This window comes from Schistocerca americana, chromosome 7 (assembly GCF_021461395.2).
Source record: "Schistocerca americana isolate TAMUIC-IGC-003095 chromosome 7, iqSchAmer2.1, whole genome shotgun sequence".
In the NCBI taxonomy this organism is placed as follows: domain Eukaryota; kingdom Metazoa; phylum Arthropoda; class Insecta; order Orthoptera; family Acrididae; genus Schistocerca; species Schistocerca americana.
Window position 1 is genome coordinate 393707763 of NC_060125.1, and position 22334 is coordinate 393730096.

General features: G+C 40.7%; 1 protein-coding gene across 1 annotated transcript in view; it reads left to right on the forward strand.

The window, feature by feature from the left end:
• The window catches only part of LOC124621816 (probable E3 ubiquitin-protein ligase HERC1), a 766600-nt gene that overhangs the window by 366523 nt on the left and 377743 nt on the right, over positions 1-22334 (forward strand). The window contains exons 34-37 of the mRNA XM_047147255.1: positions 5313-5433; positions 9186-9499; positions 11126-11285; positions 19465-19589. Of these exons, the coding sequence (XP_047003211.1) occupies positions 5313-5433; positions 9186-9499; positions 11126-11285; positions 19465-19589 (720 nt within the window). The remainder of the gene's footprint in view (positions 1-5312; positions 5434-9185; positions 9500-11125; positions 11286-19464; positions 19590-22334) is intronic.

Here is a 22334-nt window from a genome sequence, read left to right on the forward strand (position 1 = left end):
AAGACTATTGCTTGAAAGTCACAAAAGTAAGCAATTTATAAGTACAGAATAATAGGTTTTAATTAAAGAAAACAATCCTGTGTGAGTTTACAAATTTACAGTTTGTGACAGTAGTTTCCATCCATTTCCAGTTCCACATCCTGTAAACCTATCGGGTAAATTACCTTTTTTTACTAATCCACTCAGTCTACAATGTGGTGGTTTTAATTCTCGACTGTGAGTAAGTTTCACAAACAAAACACCTACTGGTGTGCCTGTATCAGTGATATAGGTAGAATGTCTACTGTTGGTTTTACCTTGCAAAGTTATGTTTGCCACCTGATCAAGTCCTACCTCTCTACCTCTCTTACTGGATTCACTTTGAGGAAGGGTAGATTGGGGGGGGGGGGGGGGGGGTGGCAGAACTGCTCCTGTACCCATTCCCTGTATTTGCGTTCCTTTGAGTACTTCCATAGTGTATTTGGTTGTCTGAGAGATGCTGTAAGACTGACAGTTTGTTGTCTCCTATCTGGTCTTTCTACAAGAAGGCGCATTCTGGTGCCAAAGCCATGTGACTTGGGTGTTTGCAATGACTGCAGTGCATTGTGCCAGTGAATACAGATTAGTGGGGTTTACCCTGGAGGAAGATTTGATGAATTCCTGAGACCCATTACATAGATAAGTGAGATGCAAGGCCTCACTTAGCGTGCTCATCGAAGCACACTTCACCTCAGTACTTACCTGTTGGTGAATCCTGTGGACAAATGCATTTACACAGTGAGCTTCTGCTTCACCGACTTGCACTTTATTTCCTTAGTCATTTTCCCCTTGTACATATGAATGACATTACACAGCTCTTATTCTTACAGCAAAGTGCTCGGAAAACCTCTCTGTAATTTTGGGATAGGGTGGAACATTGGTCCCTATAGTAGCTAACTCTTTGCTTATCTCCTTATCTATCCACTAGCTCTTTTCAAAAATGTCAAAGGGCTTGGTATTTGTGAGCCTTTCTGCATAATTTACATTAGAGTGTGCCAATGCTTGCAGCGTAAGGTTGGCGACTCCTGAAAACACTTTGTTACTCCATGCAGACAATTTCTCTAGATCTGTTAAATTTTGTATGACTGTGGGGACATTTAGGCCTCACTTACCTGCAAAGATGGGAACCAGCAAACCCATTACATCAGTTACAGGCCGGGACAGGTGTGGGAACCCCAGAAATGCAGAAGCGAGGCTAGCTGCATGCTATTTTAAAATGTTTTTATTTGATTTAAATCACCTGAGCTGTATCCATATCCTGTCCTTTTTGGACTGAATATCTTTCTTAGAGTTTTGCGTTCTTCTTTTAGGGCATCTTCCAGATCATCTTCTCTGTAGAATATAAGCATTTCACAAGCACACAAGACTTCAGTCTACATTACTGTATCATAATGCCAGATTTTCGTGTGTGTAAATGTACATTTTTTGCTGTAGAGGTTAAAGATTTTATCATAGGCTCACCTAACTTTTTGGATATGAATTTTCTGTGCTAATTTTCTATCCCCGTCAATTCAAGGAGTTCGTCTAAATACTTGAAGTAAGGAACTCTATTTTTGTCCATATTTTGTGATAAGTTTTTGATTAGGATGTTTTGAGCAGATGTACTTGGTTTTTTGGAAGGCTATTTGGAGGCCAACTCTTTCATTGTGTTCCTTGAGAGTTCCTTTCTGTTTAATTGCAGTTGTCTTGCCGGGTCATCTGAAAAAGTTTGGAAAGAAATTTGGATGGCATTTTTAGGTCTTCCAAGTTGTACAGGTTCCCACTTGTTCTGGTTTTTAAGTTCTGTTTCCTACTTGCAGATGACTTGGTCCACAAACAAAAAGGTGATGTTGGTAGAAAGTATCCAGATGGCATAGTCTTTGACACTAACCTGTGCCAGCCTGTTCAGGGCTATCTAGAGGGATGCTTACTAATCACCCAGAATCCCAAACCTTTCACTTGCTTCAAATTCATAGATGACATCTTCATGATCTTGTTTGAGTGTGAGGGCACCCTTTCTACTTTCCTCCAGAACCACAACACTGTCTGCCTCATTTGCTTTACCTGGTCCTCCTCAACCCAGCAAGCCACCTCCCTTGATGTTGACCCCCACCTCAGTGATTGCTACGTTAGTACCAATGACCAGCAATACCTCCACTTTGACAGCTGTCACCCATTCTATACCCCAAGAAGTTCCTTCCATACAGCCTAGACATCTGTAGCCGTTGCATCTATAGTGACGAGTAGTACCTCTCCAAATATACAAAGGATCTTACTGATATCTTCACAGCCCTAAATTCTCTCCCAACATTGCCCAGAAACAGACCTCCCATGCCTTATCTCTCCAGGCACCTACCATCTCCCTTTATTTCCACCATGTGGCCCAAAGGAGCACTGTCCCCATGACTCAGTACCACCTAAAACTGGAGCAACTGAATCTCATTCTATGCCAGGGTTTAGACTATGTCTTATCATGGTCTGAAATGAGGAATATCCTATCCACTGTTCTTCCCACCCCTTCCACAGTGGTATTCCATCACCCACCAAACCAGCAAAGTACCTCTGGCCATCCCTACTTCACCTCTGCTCCCAACCCCTTGTCTCATGGCTCTCATTCCTGCGACAGACCTAGGTGCAAGATGTCTCCCAAATGTTCTCCCACCATTACCTAGTCCAGTCCAGTCACAAGAATCCTACCCCATCAAAGACCTGTGAAAGCAGCCATGTGATGTATGAACTAAGTTGCAACCATTGTGATCCTTTCTACATGAAAATCATGACCAACAAACTGTTTGTCCGCATGAATAGCCACTGACAAAATAACCAACAGACAACTGGATCCCCCAGCTGCTAAACATGCTGTCTAACACTACCTGCTTCACTTTAATGACTGTTTGATAGCCTGCTGAATCCTTCCTACCAACACTAGCTTTTCCGAATTGCACAGGTGGGAACACTTCCTCCAAGATATCCTACATTCTTATAACCCATGTGGACCCCAGCTTTTGCTGTCCTTCACCTACTTATCCCCTACCCTGCTCCCACTTCCACCCTCCACCTCTACAGACCCACTAGTCTCTCTTTTTTTCTCCCCTGCTCTATTTTTTTTCTGTCCCCCCCCCTACCCACCAAACCACCCGACAGCATCTAGCAGTCCTACCCTGTCCCCACCACATTTCTGCTGATTCCCACAAGCAACACTACACCTTCCACAGGCCTACCCTGCTATCCCTCACTCTCCCTGTCCCAGTGTCGTCCTTATCCCCACCAGCCACAGACTGGTTTCCCATCAGGCCCAGTTGCTTCATGCAGTCTGGCCTTCGAAACCAGAGACAATGTTAATGTGTGTGCATGTTGTTCTTGTGTGAATGTGTGTTTGTGTTTTCAACTTAGAAGAAGTCCTTGTGACCGAAAGCTCAAATGTGATGCAGTCTTCTTGTTTTGCTTGTGTGCAGCTCCATCTCTTTTCTATATGGTGAGTAGCAATATATCTTTTTCATAATACTGTCATTATTCTGTCCTGGATTTTTCATGTTATTAATTAGTGTCTCTAATCCCTAGACCTATTTATTCAACATTTAAAGCTAAATATTTAAAATTAATTATTTTGCTAACTACTATACAATGAAATTTGGACATTGGTTTGCTGTTCCAATTTAATCACCTAGAATGTACAGACAAATATCTTGATAAAGTCAAATAATGATTTTTATAATATTTAACAAGTTGAAAGTAATGTTAGAGCATGCAGAAAAAAGAAGCAGGGAAACAACTGAGCTCTCAAGCCTGACCACAACCACATCTCAGAAACTGCTGCCTATTAGGAAGAAATGGCCAAATATTTGTGATAACCAAGGGTGCGCCATTTCAAAATGGTTATCTTGATTAACAAGGCTTCTTTCACTTGCAGAAATTTAACAAGTGCTATTATTAAGTGTCCTAAGCTTCATCTATCCTACATTGTGGATCATGAAAGCTCATGCACCGTGGAAAGTTGTGAAGGTTTATTATGTTTTTCCCAATTTTGATTAAGTGTGTGTCTCTGACCTTGAAAATGAACCATATGGTACATTTCATTAATTCATGCTTATTTCTAACCATGCTTCATGTTTGTCCCTCTTCTCTTTTCCTCTTATTTTCCTCCTGACATTGAGATATATAGTTTCTTTCGACTAATCTCCTCTCACTGAGTATCTGTTGCTTATCACTACTTCTGTGTTCCTCTCTGATTTTCTACCTTAAAAAAACTTGAGGGTATCAGTGGGTCTACAAAACTTCAATCCTTCTTGTACATGCCACACAGAGTTCCAGAATCCTTCGTCACTAAGCCACCAGAACCACAAAATCATGCCTTCATGATGACCAGTCACCCAAAACTGATTTGTGCCAAGCTATTCTGCTTACAGTTGATGTGACAAAGATCTTTGCAGTGTCTGTAGTTGTGGCAGCATTGACAAATGTAGCTTTCTGAAAAGTCAAAAGAATGTCCACTGCTATTGCCCATGTAGGCTTGGTGGTGTGCCAAGGATGTAACCAAAAACATTCTCCAGCTATCTATTATCTCTACAACCTAACATTGACCTGCCACCAGAATATAATATTCACTTGGGCTGAATCACAACTCCTTGTAAAAACAGAGACTACCAAAAGATACAGATCACATTGTTTCCCACAAAAGTGTCAAAATCTTGCTTCTGTACATCTGAGAAGCTGACTGTTCCAAGTTTCACTCCAAAGCAACACTAGATTTTTAAAATTTTGGGCTTTTTAGCTAATAAGCAAGCCTGTCACAAACTAACTGTCCAGCGTCTAAATAAATAGATCAATTTTTTACCATTTTTTTGTTAGTTTCAGTCTACTGTTTAGTTATTTTTCCAAGTGCCAGCCACTTGTTTCAAGAAGAAGGTTGTGTCCGTGTTGTGCCAGTATCTTGCACCAAAGAAACTGATATAATATGTTCAACCACAAACTCAATTAAAATACAGATCAGATTTTGTACTACTGTGAAAACTCATGCCTACATGCTCAGGAATTATATTATGTACCCTAATACTAGCCAAGAAGAAGACAACTGTATGTATTGATTGTAATTAATGAGCCAATGGTATCTTGTTGTTTTTGTGAATCCTGTGAACTAACTAATCCATTCTAAGTGCCTCTCTTCCTTGAGTTTTACTGACGAAGACTACAGACCACTGTCTGGGTTTTGCATTTGCAGTAAACCATACTGTGTGTCCCTTCATTAACTTACAAAGGCAGTAGTCTACATTTTATGCGAAAATTCTGTAATACTGAGTAATTTCTTTTGGTTTCAGTGATGCACAGCTAACTGCACTAGAACCATGTGAACCTTTACCATTCAATGCAAATCGAATAACAGGAATCTCATCTACAACATTTTTTGAGATTGCTCGACTCAGTGGTCTGACTGATGAGGTAATAACTTTTGTCCGTAGCTATATTATTTCTGCCAGCTAATTGTATCTGTACTTCTAAGTAGTTGTTTGTTTAGATTTAGTTTTTGTCCCTAGTTATATTAATTCTGTACATCTAACCCAATCCTTTAAAATATTCCCTTACCTACTATATTTCAAACCTTTCTTGGTCACTAACTTCACAATATGGCGGGAGCAGAGGAAGTAAACTTCACCCAACACGTAAACTCCCATGGGGGAAAGGAGCAATGTTGGCAGAACAAGTGCTCGCCTGCTCATGCTGTGCCATTGTTGAAAATGTGCTTTGTTTTCATACCAATCATAAATATGAAAGGAGAAAGGACACATGGAAGTAACAGAAACTGAAATATACCATGACAGTGCTTTATTGACTTGGTCCTTTTCTATAATGATATTTGTTGCCATATTCAAACTGGCACAACAGCATGAGATTCACTTTGTAATGACTTTTACAGTACTATCCACAGTAGTTTTATTGTCATATTTGTTATACCTGTATTAGATTGTTACTGTTAGATATTTGTTTAGTAATGAAAGTGCATTTAGGGTGGAGTATACAATTCACAAGTGTAATACTAGAAGTAAAAAATAATTTCTGTATAGTCTGGGTATCCCTGTGTAGACTTTGGAATGGAGTTTTATATTGTGACCCAAAACTCTATAATACATTGCCAGTAGACACGTGGCAAGAAACTGACAATCCCCAAATATTTAGAATCAAAGTAGAAAAACACCTGTATATGTAGCTGCAAGTGATAGTGGTCTGTATAAAGCTACATATTTACTATTGGAATTTCAAGAAAGTTGCATTTTTATTATTGAAATTTTGGGAGAGCACTTTCCAGGAAGAGACAGACAACATACTACTTCCTCCCACATACACCTTGGGAAATGACCACCACAAAAAAATTCAAGAAATTAGAGCTCATGCTGTGGCTTCCCGATAATCATTCTTCCCACATGACATTCACGAGTGGAACAGGGTAGAGGGGATTAGTTAGTGACACCAGAAGGCCCCTCTGCCACCACCATTAGGTGGCTTGCAGAGTGTGATGTAGATGTAGATGTAGATGAAAAGCTTGATTTGAAGTATTAGGTGAAAAGAGCCGTTGAATAATATAATAGGAGGAACAGCATCTACTTCCTTCTTGCAATACTTCTCCACATGATACAAATATTTTTGTTCAAACAACTTTTCACAGTCTACAACATATGATAAGGAAATGCTATGACCTACTGCATTAGTCTCTCTTTGTCAGCATTATATGGAGCATCAATCGCCAAAAGCTTATTGAAATGTCCACCCCATAACTGGTTGAATAGCTAAGCATCCATGCCAGAGAAAAGCAAAACACCTCCAACTGGTCCACGACTAAAAAAAAGCTGTGGTATCCAATAAATGTGGACCAAAACTACATTTTTATCAAATACAATACAACCAAATCTAGAATACACATAACTGTCATAAGAGTCTGAACTTAATCCATACAAAGGTGCTGTGCATTAGCACAATTACAGTGATGTGTACTTGGTGAGAACTTCACACTTAATAATCAGTTGAAAACATTCACCTGACAGGGTATGGGGATGGAGAAGAAATATGCAGTTATGTTTGAGCCTCTTGACTACCTCATTTAACCAGTTATCCATTACAATGGGTTTACCAGTATTGAGCCTTTTCTTAACAGTGTTCCATTTTGACTCCATCTAACCACAGTAATTTGCCTTTTCTAGGTCTGCAACACTAGCAGTTAGATGGTGCGGATTTCCTTGTACGTTTTTAGAAAGTGCATCCATATGCTGATTGTCAGGAAGGTGAAACCATTTCACTCACATTCACAAGTATTCTTTATTTTCTTGAACAATGTTTGTCACAGTGTCATGACATGACCTAGGCCAGGCTGATTTTGAACTTGAGCACTGAAGTGCCTCCTTACGCTCTTACTCGCGAACAGAGCAGTGGCAGTCTGGTGGGGAGTGATGGAAATGTGCACACACTGTTTCATTGTGACAACATTGGAGGAGTGACAACTGTGAAATAAGGCAGGGATGGTTTACGGTCCAAACAACAGAGGCTGCTGCCTGGGGAGCAAGGCTGAGAGTGGTGCCAGGGATGCCCAAGCACAAGCTTTGCATTCGTGCGTATCACAGTTAGTAGCAAAACACGACATGGGTGAAAGTGTACAAGGGAAAGGGGAGAGGGCACCAAATGATAAGTAGCTTGCATGGACAAATGAACTCAAACAGGGCCAGAGTATGTGAGGAATGTTTTCACAGTGGTGCCATCTAATAGGAGCAATGGCAGTTGGCATTGTGTAACACTGAGATTGTCTTTTCATTTCAATCTGCAGTGTGAGGAATCTTATCTTTTTACTCAAAAAGATGGGTATGCAAATTATTTAGTATATCATAAGACTCTGAGTGCATACAGTAAATTCAATTTTCAAAGGCAGTACATCTCTTACCTCATCAAAGAATATGGAGATGAAAAATGTGGAGTACTTAAGGATGTACAGGAAGTCTTAAAACCCGAGAGGAAGGTCTCTGAAGGTGCTGAAGAAGAGGAAGAAAAAACGAGTATGCCATTTGGATGAGCTACAAATTTGCACTACTTTTAGCAAAGTCCTTGCACCCTATCACAGGTGGTGATTTAGTAAAAGAATATTTGGTAGCTGCAGTTGAGCATTTATGTCCACCTCAGGTACAAGAGTTTTGTGTGGTGGTGTTATCAAACACGACAACTGTGGAGCCCCCACGGGTTACAGCAGATGATGTTCAGCATCAGCTTGCAAAATATTTGTAAAGAGTGGGTAGCTTATCCTTTGGTGTTGTGTGAAAGTGTAGATATCAGAAGCAAAGAGCTTCATGTGAGATTCTTAGCACTGTCGAAAAAAATGTAGAAAATTTAGATGAATCATGGAATTTGCTAGTTTATGTCTCTACAGGTGGAGCCCTAGTCATTTTGGGGGATAATCAGGATTCATAGTGCAGATGAATGGGAAAATGAAAAGCTTCCACTGGTCAGTCACGCGGGATTAGCCGAGCGGGATTAGCCGAGCGGTCTAAGGCGCTGCAGTCATGGACTGTGCGACTGGTCCCGGCGGAGGTTCGAGTCCTCCCTCGGGCTTGGGGGTGTGTGTTTGTCCTTAGAGTAATTTCAGTTAAGTAGTGTGTAAGCTTAGGGACTGATGACCTTATCAGTTAAGTCCCATAAGATTTCACACACAGAAAAGGCTTCCACTGGTCCATTCACACTGATCTGCAGCTTGAAGTAAATGATCTGCATTGCTGCACGGAATATAAAGGCAGTCTATGTTTTTCCAAGCATTTCCCTCAGGTTCAGTTTCCTTGTTTATATAAGTCTCCACACAGCTCCCGACCCTGTTTCCTGTGACAACAGAGGGGATGCGGCAGTCACTGCTCGCAGGCCTGCACTCATTGTGTGCTCACAGAGTGCATTTGCTTTGAAGCCCTGATCTATACTAAAAGGAAGTTACTGTAGAATGCCTACCAGAGCATTTTAAAAACAGAAATCATGTTTTAAGTAGGGATTGCCCTATACATTTTAGTAATAATGTGTTTCGATGTCTGCATTTGAATTTGTGTGTGTTTTAACATGCGTGCATGTTTGTGTAGTCATCATCTACATAAATGTGAAATTTTAAGCCCAACATGTATTTTATTGATGTTAACAACTTACATGTAACTTCTTTGTCTATTTTTCTCTCATAGTTGCATTTTCCACATTGTGACCTAACATCTGCTGAAATGGAGCTTCTTAATATCCAGCAACATGTTTCATTGACTGGTAGTCAGCAAGGACGGAAGCTCCGAAGGCATTCATCACACTCCATACCACACACTAGTAGCCGTGAAACTGATGTTGGGAGTCGCATGCGCACTGTTGAGTCTCTTACTAATGAAATGGTGTCAAGCATTATGGGAGAAGTAACAAGGAGAGGAAGCACAGAAAAGCTTCTTTCATTAGAATCAAATGCTAAACCTACTGATCCTATCAGTGACAACAAAGACGTGACTGCAACAAGGTTAGTACATTTTGGAATGTTTCAAGCTACATTCTGCTCTTATATTCCCACATTTTTATATTACTTTTTCCATAAATGGGAGATCAAAATGAAGTGATCAGTGTATTGTGTTAAATGTTTAATATTTTATTATCCATGTAGTTGCTTCATTTCACCTGTCTGTCATTTCTTTTAAATTCCTATCACTTCATAAATATATTTTATTTATGATCTTCATAGCACTGATTGCGTCACTCTCTCTCTGTTAAAGCACTCTACTGCGTGATAAATCTTCATTTTCATCATAGCTAATACTCTGTAACTGCAGTGACATACCTCATAGTTATTTGAACATCATTGTTTTTCCTTTTTTCCCATAGCTTTCCCTTTTCCTTCTCCTGTGGTATGTTGTATTAGGCCACATAAAATATTAAAGAGGACTTAACTTTGATTTATTACTCTTCCAACAAATTAAATTGCTCTAGAATGGAAATAGATGTGTGTTGTACAATACTACACCCACAAAGATGATGAACTTTATGATTGTAAATTTTGTTCTTCTCTTTAATCTTATACTTCTACCTAATCTTGTTAATTCTGCAATTTGCTTTACAGGCCAAACAATTGGGAGAGAGGGAGGGGGAGAGAGAGGAGAGAGAGAGAGAGAGAGAGAGAGAGAGAGAGAGAGTATTTAAATAAAGTTGGGTATTCTTGAAATGGAAGTTTTCACAGCTGGAAATGTAACAGTTATTAAAAAAACTTGTTCGGGATACTCTACAGTGATTTAATTGCTTTTCTTGAATAAACCTGTGGAGGTGGCTTTCATTTATTGTACACAGCAGCTTGCTGCTGACTGTGCATCCACACAGGGCACAGTTCTGGTGTTGAAGAGCGAGTGTGCCAGACCCTCACCAGTGTGATGGTAGTGTTAGTGTACAATAAGACAAAGCTGACAATGGCCAACTATGTTTGAATAAGAAACATGTATGATTAGGCTTTGATACTGAAGTACCTTGTTACAAAATTTTTCTTCAGTCAGAAGCAAATCCCTCTCTACATGAACTGATACTGCAACTCCCACCCCTCCCCCCCTTCCCACCCCTCCTCCTGAAGATGTCCTCTGGAGGGTTCTCAAGATAATTCAGTTGGCCAAGGCATAATAAAGCAGTAAATAATAATAACTGTAAATATGTATTTTTCAACAGCTTGATGAATAGGAAATGGTTATTTCTACAACAATAATGATTGGTACTTGACTGCTAGGTACGTATTAATGACTGTAATATCGCTAAGCTTTTGAGACTGTAGGTACAGTCATTGGAAACTGTTGAAATTATCATAGAAAGGAAAAGCTGTAGGAATATGTGAGAATATCAAGATGAAACAACATTTCTGCCACATAATATGGATTGTGATTAATTTTGCCACCTCTGAATCTCATCCCGTGTAGTCTAGTATTTAGACTCAGATCCATTCTGTATATGACTATTAAGTGTAAGTTTCTCAGCATTTTTAGATTTTCTTGAAGTTATCTTCCACTTATATTTGAATCTTTAGACAAGATAAGAATTAGGAAGTTTAAGCATTAATTCATATAGTTTCAAAGTAGAGAGTGATATTTATGTCTTAATTCTTATTTGACCACAGGGCTGCAAGTGCCAAGCTGATGGAATGTGAAGAGTTATGCCTACAGATAGCTTTCCTACAGTTAGCAGCCTTAAAAACCCTTTCTGTTCTGTTGCGAAATGGTATTTATGCAGAACTGTTGCTAGTACCACATGCTGATTTTCTTGTTGCTGCAGAAAAGGTAAGTCTTTACCTGAGGACCATAGCATTAGGAACATGTTTTAATCCGTAATTAAATATTATATTCTGTCCTTCTAGATTTACAATGCTATAGGAACTCTCGCTGATAACTGGTTTGTCCTAATGTCGGAATATGTAACTAAGGTTTAATGGGTAACAGTAATTCACTCTTATAATTTCTTGTGTCATGGACATTCAGTAAACTTTTTTGCAAGAAAGCAAAGTGATGTCTTTTTTTTTTTTTTTAATTTGATATGTGCATTTAAAGAACTCATCTTACAGCAAAGGAAATTAATTTAATTGGTTTGAACTCTTATTGTAGGTACTCAATAACTTCCAAAGGTCACACATAAACAATGACTGTCACTAACTGTGAGGACCAGCTTTTAAAATTTATAGTAATAGTCAAAGTAAAACCTTTTTATCACAGATTGTTTTATGCAATACCTATCAAAAAGGTGAAGCAACAAGGAGCCATATTCAGATGTTAATGTAAACAAAAATTGGGCATGGAAATGATTAAGAGCTGCAATTCTTTGTACAGGCAGGATGGCCACAAATGTGCGTCACTGTTTTCTGTTTAGTGAAGTTACCATACCTGGTAAGGTATGTAAGGGGGCATGAACAGCATCAGATGTTGAGTGATCACTGTGAAGGATGGAGAGATGCTACTTACGTGATAAATTATTATCAGCACAGTTTTAAAGGTGCCTTATTGTGGGTCTCCATTTAGCTGATGGTTGGATCATGCACTATTCAGATTTTTGGGGCATTAGGATGTGGCATTGGCCTTATGTTGGACTGCATGAGAAAGTGAGGCCAGGCATACTCGTCGTCAATGTTTTCGTTGCTCATGTCTGGCAACAATAAGGGAGGATGGTCATATTGTGCACCACAGACATCATGAGACTTCACATCTGTGCCTCCCATGTGAGAACAAGTAATGAACTCCGTGCAACATTCTGTGTCATCCACACCTGTGGTCAGTACTGGCGACAGCTGGGCTAAAGAATTAGCACAGCATGCATAAGCTGCTGTTAACACCACAACACAAATAGCTTTATTTGGAGTGGTGCTGTGACATGGAAGCGTGCAATCCAGATGAATGACTTCCTGTTGTGTTCAATGATGAATTATGGCTCTGCACTATCCGGGATGACCGGGGATGACCGTCGTTGGCAAGTATGAAGACGACCTGGGGAAAGGTTCCATTCTTTCAAAATTTAGGAGAGGCGCATCAGTGTTACTTCTAGTGTCATGGTTGGTTGGTTGGTTTGGGGAAGGAGACCAGACAGCGTGGTCATCGGTCTCATCGGATTAGGGAAGGATGGGGAAGGAAGTCGGCCGTGCCCTTTCAGAGGAACCATCCCGGCATTTGCCTGGAGTGATTTAGGGAAATCATGGAAAACCTAAATCAGGATGGCTGGACGTGGGATTGAACCGTCGTCCTCTCGAATGCTAGTGTCATGGTGTGGGGAACCAATGGGTATGACTTCAGGTCATGGCTGGTAGTGATTGAGGGAAACCTGATGGGCCAGGGGTATGTCACATATATCCAGACATCCTGCATCCACTCTTGTTACTTTTCATGTGATAGTATTACTGAACAATTTTTCAGTTGGACAAAATTCATCCACAAGTGGCACATATGTCTGTGAACTGTATATGTGGTGCTGAGGTATTCTCATGGCCAGCAAGATTTATCTGTCCCCAATAGATGTCTTCTCTGTCCCAGTGCTAGAATCCAGGGTATCAAGAACCAATTACAAAAGTTGGGGGGTACCTTGCCTGAATGATAGAATGGATTTATGACATCCCTCTTAACCAGATCAGTGCATACATGCAGGCCAGAGGGATGCAACATCGTTTTAATAAGGAGGCTCATACTGCCAAGTTTTTTGTAAACTTGGCTCAATTTTGAAACCATTGAAATAACATCACATACCTTCTCAATCTGTTTTATTTCAGTTTCTCCTCCCCTTATAAGTGCTTCATTCTTTTTGTATGGCAGTGTAGTTTTTCAAAATATTCGCGATTGAAACTGATATTGTTTTGCATTAGCACAAATTCTGTAATGACTCCCCCCTCCCCCCCGGTCATGTTGGTACCTCAAAAACTAATGGTTCCAAAAGCCAACATAGTTTCTTGACAATTTGTACAGTTATATCAACAGCATGAATAATTTCACATCCTGATTGTAAGTACTGCCAGCAATTGTCTCACAATTTTATATTTTATTGGTATTAGGGAAGGGATATATTGCTACCACTGTAAAGATGACACATTGAGTTGCAGAAAGCCACAATAAAAAGACTGTTACACATTTAGCTTTCAGCCAAAGCCTTCTTCAGAAAAGAAAACACACACATATTGATTTGCAGAAGTAAGCCCAGCTCGTGCACATGTGACTGCCATATGTGACAGCTTGAACTGGAACGCAAGTGTCATTTTGAACAAAAGCAGCAATCTGGAGGGGTGACAATGGGGAAGGGATAGCTGAGTGGGGGAGGGGGGAGAAGAGTGGAGGCATGACAAGGCTGCCACCAGACGCAGCATCAGGAGGCCATAGGGCAGGGGCTTGCGGAGGGTGGGGGAAAGGGGTGTGGAAAAGGAGAGGAGCAGGGAAGGGGAAAGATGGGCGGATGAGTTGGCAGAGACGCACACAGTGAGGATGAGGATACATGAATAAGGAGGATGTGCTGGGATGGGGAGGAGAGGGGGGGCAGCAACTGTTGGGTTGGATGGAGGGTCTGGGAATAGTAGTTTAGTTTAGGTTGAGGCCAGAATAATGTAGGGAATGTAGAATGTATTGTAAGGATAACTAACATATTTGCAGTTCAGAGAAGCTGGTGGTTGAGGGGAGCATCCAGATGGCCTGGGTTTCAAAGCAGCCATTGAAATCAATCATGTTATTTTCAGTTGCATCTTGTGCCACAATGTGATCCACTTTGCTCCTTTCTACAGTTTGGCTGTGGCCTTTCATCCTGTTGGGCAGCTGTTTGATAGCCATACAAATATAAAGAACAGTGCAGTGATTGCAGCAGAGTTGGTAAATGGCATGACTGCTTTCAGAAGTGGCCCCATCCCTGACGAGGTGCTGGGTGGTGAATTGGGCAGTTCTTGCACCTGAGTCTTGCACAGGGATGTGGACTCTGTGGCAAGGAGTTGGGATTGGGAGTGGCATAGGTATGAACTAGAATGTTGTGGAGGTTGGGTGGGTGACGGAACACCACTTTATGAGGGATGGGAAGGCTCTCGAGTAGGAAGTCCATCATTTCAGAGCAAGATGACAGGTAATCGAAGCCCTGACAAAGGATACGGTTCAGTTGTTCCAGTGCAGGGTGGTACTGGGTGACGAAGGGGACACTCCTTTGTGGCTGGTTCTTGGGGATGGTGGGAGGATTGGGAATGTGTGGGGATATGGCATGGGATATGTTTTTGCAGACTAGGACTGGGGGATAGTGCCTGTCTGCGAAAACCTTGGCGAGACCTTCAGCATACTAGGCAAGGAAGTTCTTGTCACTGCAGATACACCTTCCTCACTTGGCCAGACTGTATGGGAGGGATTTTTTGGTGTGGAAGGAATGACAGCTGTCTAAACGCAGGTACCATTGGTGGTTAGTGGACTTAATGTGGACAGAGGTGTGAATGGAGCCATCAAGGAGGAGGATGTGGTCAATGTCCAGGAAAGTGGCACACTTAGTTGAGGAGGATTAGGTGAAGCAAATGGGAGATAAGGTGTTGAAGTTGTGAAGGAATGAGGATAGGGAATCTTGGCCCTGGGTCCAGATCATTAAGATATCATCAGTGAACCTAACCAGACTTGGGGTGTGATGTTTTGGGAGGCTGGGAAGGTCTCCACTAGATGGCCCATAACAGGCTGGTATAAGAGATTGTCATGTGGGTGCCCATGGCTGTGCCACAGATTGGTTTGTATACCTTCACTTTGAAGGAGGCGTAGTTGTGAGAAAGGATAAAGTTAGTAAGATATATGAAGAAAGAGGTTCTGTGTTAGAGTCTGAAGTGCATTGGTAAAGGTATTATTCAGTTATGACAAGACCATGGGCATGAGGAATGTTGGTGTACAGGGAAGTAGCATCAACAGTGATCCAGGGAGGGATCTAGGAGGTAAAGGGATGGGGATGGGGGAGAGTCAGTGAAGGAAGGGGTTGGTATCTTCAACGTGAGAGGCTAGGTTACGGGTAGCAGGTTGGAGGTGTTGGTCAATGATGGCTGAAATTCTTTCAGTGGAAGCACAGTAACCAGCTACAATGGAGCGTTCAGGATTGTTGGGGTTTTGTAGAGTTTAGGGAGAATGTAGAAGGCGGGTGTGCTAGGTGTCAAGGGGGGTGGAGGGAAATTGATTCCTGGGTGAGGTTCTGGGATGGGCCTACAACTTTAAGCAGATATTTGGCGTTATGATGGACTTATGATGGACTTCTGGTATGGATCTCTATGGCGGGGTCTTGAGGCCTCAGATAATTGGTGTTGGCCTTCTGCCAGGTAGTCACTGCGATTCATAATGACATTAGTGGAACCTTTCTCTGCAGGCAGGGTGATTAAGTCAGGATTTATTTTGTGTTATGTATGGTTTTCCTTTCTTCTACTGAAAGGTTGGTATTCTTGGAAGAGACCTGGGGAAGAACAATGAGGCCAAGTTGGAGGTAAGAAATTCTTGGAAAGTTTCCCGGGAGTGATTAGGTGGGAAAGGGGGAGTATAACAGTTTGATGATGGTATGTACTGGTAGAGGCAGAGTTCAGTGTTGGGATTAGGTTAGCTTTGGTTGGAGGGATTGGTGGCAAAGAAGTGTTTCCATTGCAGGGATTGTCAGGGGAGTAGGTCTTTGACAAGTCCAACATGGTTAAATTTGGGTTTAGGGCTAAAGGTGAAGCCTTGGATGGGACTGAAACTTCTGCAATGCTGAGGATTATGGTGGAAGGTTAACAACAGTGTTCTGGGAATGTTTTGGTTCTGAACTTAATGAAGAGTTGTAAAGGAGTTTTGAGGGGTGTGGCAAGTTCAAAAGGTTAGTTGGGCAGGGTCTGTATGCTATGAGTGGGGTTGACAAGTAGAAGCACTGTGGGTAGAATATGGATTGGATAGTGGTGCCCCAAGGTGGCATAGGGTGTCAACAGGTTAGATAACTTATGGAGGTGGTGCCTGGAATACTCCTCCAGGTGCTGGAGAGCAAGGGATTAAATTTCAGATATGTGAAGTATGTAGTAGGGATTGCACAGTAGCAGTATCTTGCAGAGGTAGCAGTGGTGGTTCTGGGATGCCAGTGCCATGGAGATTTGTTTTTGCAGTACCAGGTTCGTGGAGCCAGGGAGTGGCGGAATCTGAAAAGTTGAAGGCCATTGTGAGAGGAGGGGTGGGATCCAGAGAAAGGAAACCAACCAAGGTGGCACAGTGGTTGGCACACTGGACTCACATTTGGAAGGGTGATGGTTCCAACCTGCATCCAGCCATCCTGATTAAGGTTTTCTGTGATTTCCCTAAATCGCCTCAAGCAAATGTGGTGGTGGTTCCTTTGAAATCGGCATGGCTGGCTTCCTTCCACATCCTTCCATAACTGATGGGACCAATGATCTCATTGTTTGGTTCCCTCCCCTGAATCAACCAACCAACCAAAGAAAGGAATTTTAATGGTTAGGCTGTTGGGGGCAGGGGGATTCCATGGTCTAGTCAGCATTTCAGGAATAGGATGCAGGAGTGGGTTTTAACCATTGAAAGGAATATTTTTTGAACTGGTGCAGAAAGATAGAGCAGTGGTCCATTGTGACAGGAATGGCATAGGGGAAACGGGAATGACATAGAAATGGGAAAATGAAGGTTTTGGTTGTGAGGGGTGCTGAATAACAGAAAACGCATATGAAAATATGTAAAGATGTGCAAAAACACACACAGATATGTAAAAATATGCACAAATACAGACAAATACACACAAATATGTAAGAATGTGTTAAAGTGTGTGAAAGTACGTACAAATTTGCACAAACTCATAAGAAGTGGTAGAAAAGGAATGGATGAGGTAGGGTACTATGTGTGTATTGGAACGGGGGAAATGGGGATTGATCAGGTTGAGGTTCACTTGTGGAAAGTAAAATATGAAAATATGCTATGTTGAGGGAGGAAATGTCACCAGTAGGAATGACCATAATCATTAGTGGGAAGAATTTGGCGAATCAGATGCTGCACTGACAATCCACGTGGGCAATTTGCCATCTGTTGTTTGTGGACAAGGTTGTTGATACAGTGTGGCTCGGAAGTTAGAGCATGTGCGGTCTTGGAAGGCTATGCATAAACACAGGAGAGAATGGATACTGAGAGTAAGAAATGTGAATTATGTAGGATACAGGAGATGACTCACCGAAAGGCAGAAGTGCTGCTTCATCGATAAGTACACAGACAGGAAGCACAGAGCGTGGTTAGCTTTTGGACTGCAATTTCTTTTTCCAGCTTATAGGAAAAACGTGACACACACTCACTCACATGCAAGTGCGACTGAACACAATCATGGAGACAGGCATGTGCATGTGAATGAGTGTGTGTCATATTTTACCTACAAGCTTGAAAAAGGAAATGCATTCCAAAACCTAGCCAAGCTCTGTTCCTTTTGTTTGTGTATCTATCGACAATGCAGTGCCTCTGCCTTTGGGTGAGTCATCCCCTTTATTCCTAAATAATTTGTAATTCTAAACCAGAACTATGTGTACGAGGAGCAGGAGGTGGTGAGTAGATGCATATGGCAGATCTTACATCTTGACCTTTTGCATGTGCAGAATGACGAAATGATGAATGAGAATAGTAATAATAAAATAAATAAATAAATAAATAAATAAAAAATAAAATTAAAAAAAAATAAAATAAAAAACAGTTTGCATAGGCACTTGTTTTGGGTATAGTAAGAATTCTGAAAAGCATACTTCATGTATCTGGAATAAATATGTATTTTATTTCAACAGTGTAGGAAAAGACAGATTGCTACTTACCATAAAAAAGACACATTACGTTGCAGACAGGTACACTTAAAAGAACTAACATGAAGCTTTCATCCGCAGCCTTTATCAGTAAAGACAGAGACACACACACACACACACACACACACACACACACACACACACACACATATGCAAGCACATCTCACACACACATGACTGAGTTGGTGGTCATGTGTGCATGAGGTGAGGTGTGATTGCTTGTGTGTGTGTGTGTGTGTGTGTGTGTGTGTGTGTGTTTGTGTGTGTGTCCTTACTGCTGAAGGATATGGCTGAAAGCTCTATGTGTGCCTGTCTGCAACCTAACATGTCTTATTTGTGGTAAGTAGCACTCTGTAGTTAATATTCCTACTTGGAGTTTCCATTGTATTTTTGTTTCCTTCTTTTTCATTTCATTTGTATTTATTGAAACAAAATTCACATACATTTGAGAGGCAAAAAGCTTCATATGCAAGAACCTTCAGAGATATATGATTAATCTAAATACAAAATCTGTGTCATCCCCTCATAAAGAACCTGGTAAAACTGTTAATCATGTCTATATCCCCATTTCATTGTACATAATTTATTTGAAATTTTTTCCATGAATTCCTTATCTGCTGACATCCTGACTTTCTTCCATCAGCATGGAAGCTAGGAAATGATAATGGATTTGTTCTTTCCGAGCATGAACAAAGGAAGTAAAAGAACTAGCAGTATGACTTAGTTGTTAAAGATTGACTCTGAACTGGTTTTTTGTGGTTGACTTATGGTGTTACTGTACATATCAGGTACACAGAAGGATATGGCATTAGAACCTTGTTAGGATTATCATTTTGGAAAGTTGCCTCCAGGAAATACTTACAGAATATTTAACAGTGGATGTAACAATATTACGAAAGATAGAAGCTTTCGGCCTACAAGGCCTTTGTCAAAAATAGATGACACCACACACACACACACACACACACACACACATACACACACACACACACACACACAAGAACCACTAATAAAAGCTCCATAACTGACTTATACAGCGTGCCCTAAATTCAGGCCTTTGAGTAGCATTTCTAAAATAAAAAAATTACATACCTTTGGTGCGCTGTACATATAGCATATTAAATAACTTTCGTTTTGTAGTTTTTATATCGAAAGTAACAGTCTGTATTTCATGTTTACTATTGTTGGTTTATTTTTAGGAAACAGACAAGAAAGAATTAAGAGAGTGTAACAGTTTGGTAGAAGAAACAAAAAATGATGCTAAAGATGAAGCTGTACTACCGGAAGACAAGGATCTTGCAGAAGTGCTTAAGAATATCATGAGGTAAAGCAAAAAGAATGAGCCAAGAAGTTGATGCATAGCTGCGAAGAGCTAAAAATTTAGAGAAACTCATCATAGACAGTTGGGTGCAAATGCTATCTTATCAGTTGTAATATTATCTGATCTATTTTTCAAAATCTGGAAGCAGTAATTGCTCTGACTGTGTATTTCATTTGCATATTATTTCTGTTTCATCTCTCTGACTTAATTTTTTGGTGCTTTAGTATTTATTGCAACTTTGAGAATTATAAAAGATTATTTATATATGCTTACTTATTTACCAAAAGGATGTCGAAGCATTCGTAACTAATTTAATACATTGGTTAAATTTAAAATGTACTTCTGATGCAATGATGTAAAACTGTATTAGTGCTGTGTTGTTGAGATAGTGCTCCTGTTACCACAGTGAATGCAATAATTTAGTGTGCCATATGGCTGTGACATCATGAAATCTTGTACTGGCTGTTGTTGGATAGGTGAGGCTTGCAGGTTAGTGCCTCTGATAGTAATGAGATCATGGGAGCCAAGAAAATGGAACATCCAATTTTTGATGTGAAGCAGTTACTGGTCTCTTCCTGATTTGCTGTGACAAAGATATTCCATGAATAATTCAGTTTGGGGATAATAGGCATCAACATTGATTGGATAACTGAGCTTGAGCAAAGTGCAGCAAATAACTTAGCAATTCAGTGCTGAACAACAACAGTATCAAGTGATCAGCAGCCATACCAGTCAGAGCCACTTTTTTGTTGCGGGATACAGATACCACACCCCACTTGTGTATCAGCTCTTAGCTTGTCACAATGCTAGAGATTGTCACGGACACAGAAACACATACAGTGTATGCTAGTAGCAAGGAAAAGGGTTGCCTGGACTGATGAGTCACAGTAATTTGTATGTACACCAAAGGCAAGGAAGGAGTATGTTGAAAACAATGGGAGGCGATGTATGATATGTGCTGGCAAGTGGTATGTATTCTCATATATCATCACAGACTTAGAGCTTAATCAGCATAAGTATGATTTATTGCTGCAGCTATTAACAGAAGTCATTGAAGACACCTTTTTATTAAAAGTAATAGACCCTTTCCTACAATCTGTGGCAATTTACAAAATAAAACCAGCTGTAGTCAATATAAAAGTCAGTAGCATTTCACTCCATTTCCATATGACAACACGAACAATCTTATTTACCACTTACCTACTCACCAAGCAGCAGCACATGGATACGCATACAGGGGAAATCATTAACTTTCAGAAATACATCCATCTTTTCTGTCAAAAGAGAAGAAAGTTTTTGAGGAAAAGCAACTGTTACAAGAAAATTCACAAAACCTGAGTATTCAAAAGTGGCAGAAGCATTAAAGGCAGCTCATAGATGATGAAATTCTTGTGTTTGTATGATGTCAGCCTCTGTAAAAAAGAAGTTAAAGTCTGGGTCACAAGCCTGTGACCGGAGTGTCATCCTGACTGCCCATGAAGTGCAGCCCTTCTTTCCGTCGTGGCACTAGAAGGAGAAATTGTAGCAAGCCCCTCATTCTGGCCACTATTTACCCCCAGGATATAGCCTGGTACTCATTTTAACAGCTGCCTGAGTGGATCTGGTACTGTCCTGGGGGGACTGTAAAGAGAAAAAAAATCCCTTCCCCTACCCACATTTGAACTCAGGACATCCAGGGTCAGAGTCAAGTGCTCTACCTGTTAAACTACCACAGCTCCTGTCACACTTTCTGTGACTGACAAAATTTAATAGACAAATGATAATTAGGATAATTAAAGCATTGGAAGCCATTGAGGAGGCCAGAAATAGTGCATAAATTTCAATTCATTACTGAGCACTTATTTTTATTTTCTATTTTGTGTGTGCTGCTAGGGCAGACAAGAGATATTAAATAGACAGTCATGGGTGTAGAGGTATTATTCTGTACAGTTCGTGAATCATTATTCCAGTCCATGAAGAGGTTATTAATTTTTTCCAAGATGGCTTTATCATTGGAAAAAGCACTTGTGGGAACTTCAATGGTGCCTGGCACTTGGGAACACAAGGCAGACTGTTGTGGCATCAGTGTTTGGTAACCTAACTGGTCTGAGCATCCGTTCCCAAGCTATCAAAATCAACAAAATTAGGTTGCGTGGAAAAAAAACCTCTCTCTGTGGTCAGACAGCTGTTTCTATGAGTGCTGAGTTTTTAAGTAGTGTCCAAAGCTAGTGGTGAGTCACAGTTTGCCCTCATTTTTAAAATTATATCCATCTATGTTCCATGATTGCTTGTGAGTGGCTTTTATTTACGGACCAAGCACTGTCAGTCAGGCCCTTAATGATTGATTCTCTACAATTATAGCTTATTTGCCGCTCATTTCAGAGCCTTCAAATTTGTTAACTGTTCTGAGCCTTTTTGTAAATTTACAATGAGCTTCTATGAAACAATGTATCTGTTTGGGTCCTTAGTTGACTGTTATTTAAGTAGATTTGTGCTGTCACCTCTTGCCCTTAAATTTGATCATGCTTCACCATAGTCACTGTGATCAAGTATGAGGCCAAGGCAAATTAAGCCTGCCATAGAAGAATGTTGTGCTTTAGGCAACAGTGAGAATATGAGCCAGTGGATGCAGGCTTAGTTTTTACATTTGGTGATTGTCTTGGCTTGCTTTAGGTCTGAAAAGATCTATCAGCCAAACTGACTTTGCCCATGAGGCCCACCACCACCATCACGTACAGTCTGTTCACCTTTTTGCTCGCAAATGTGACT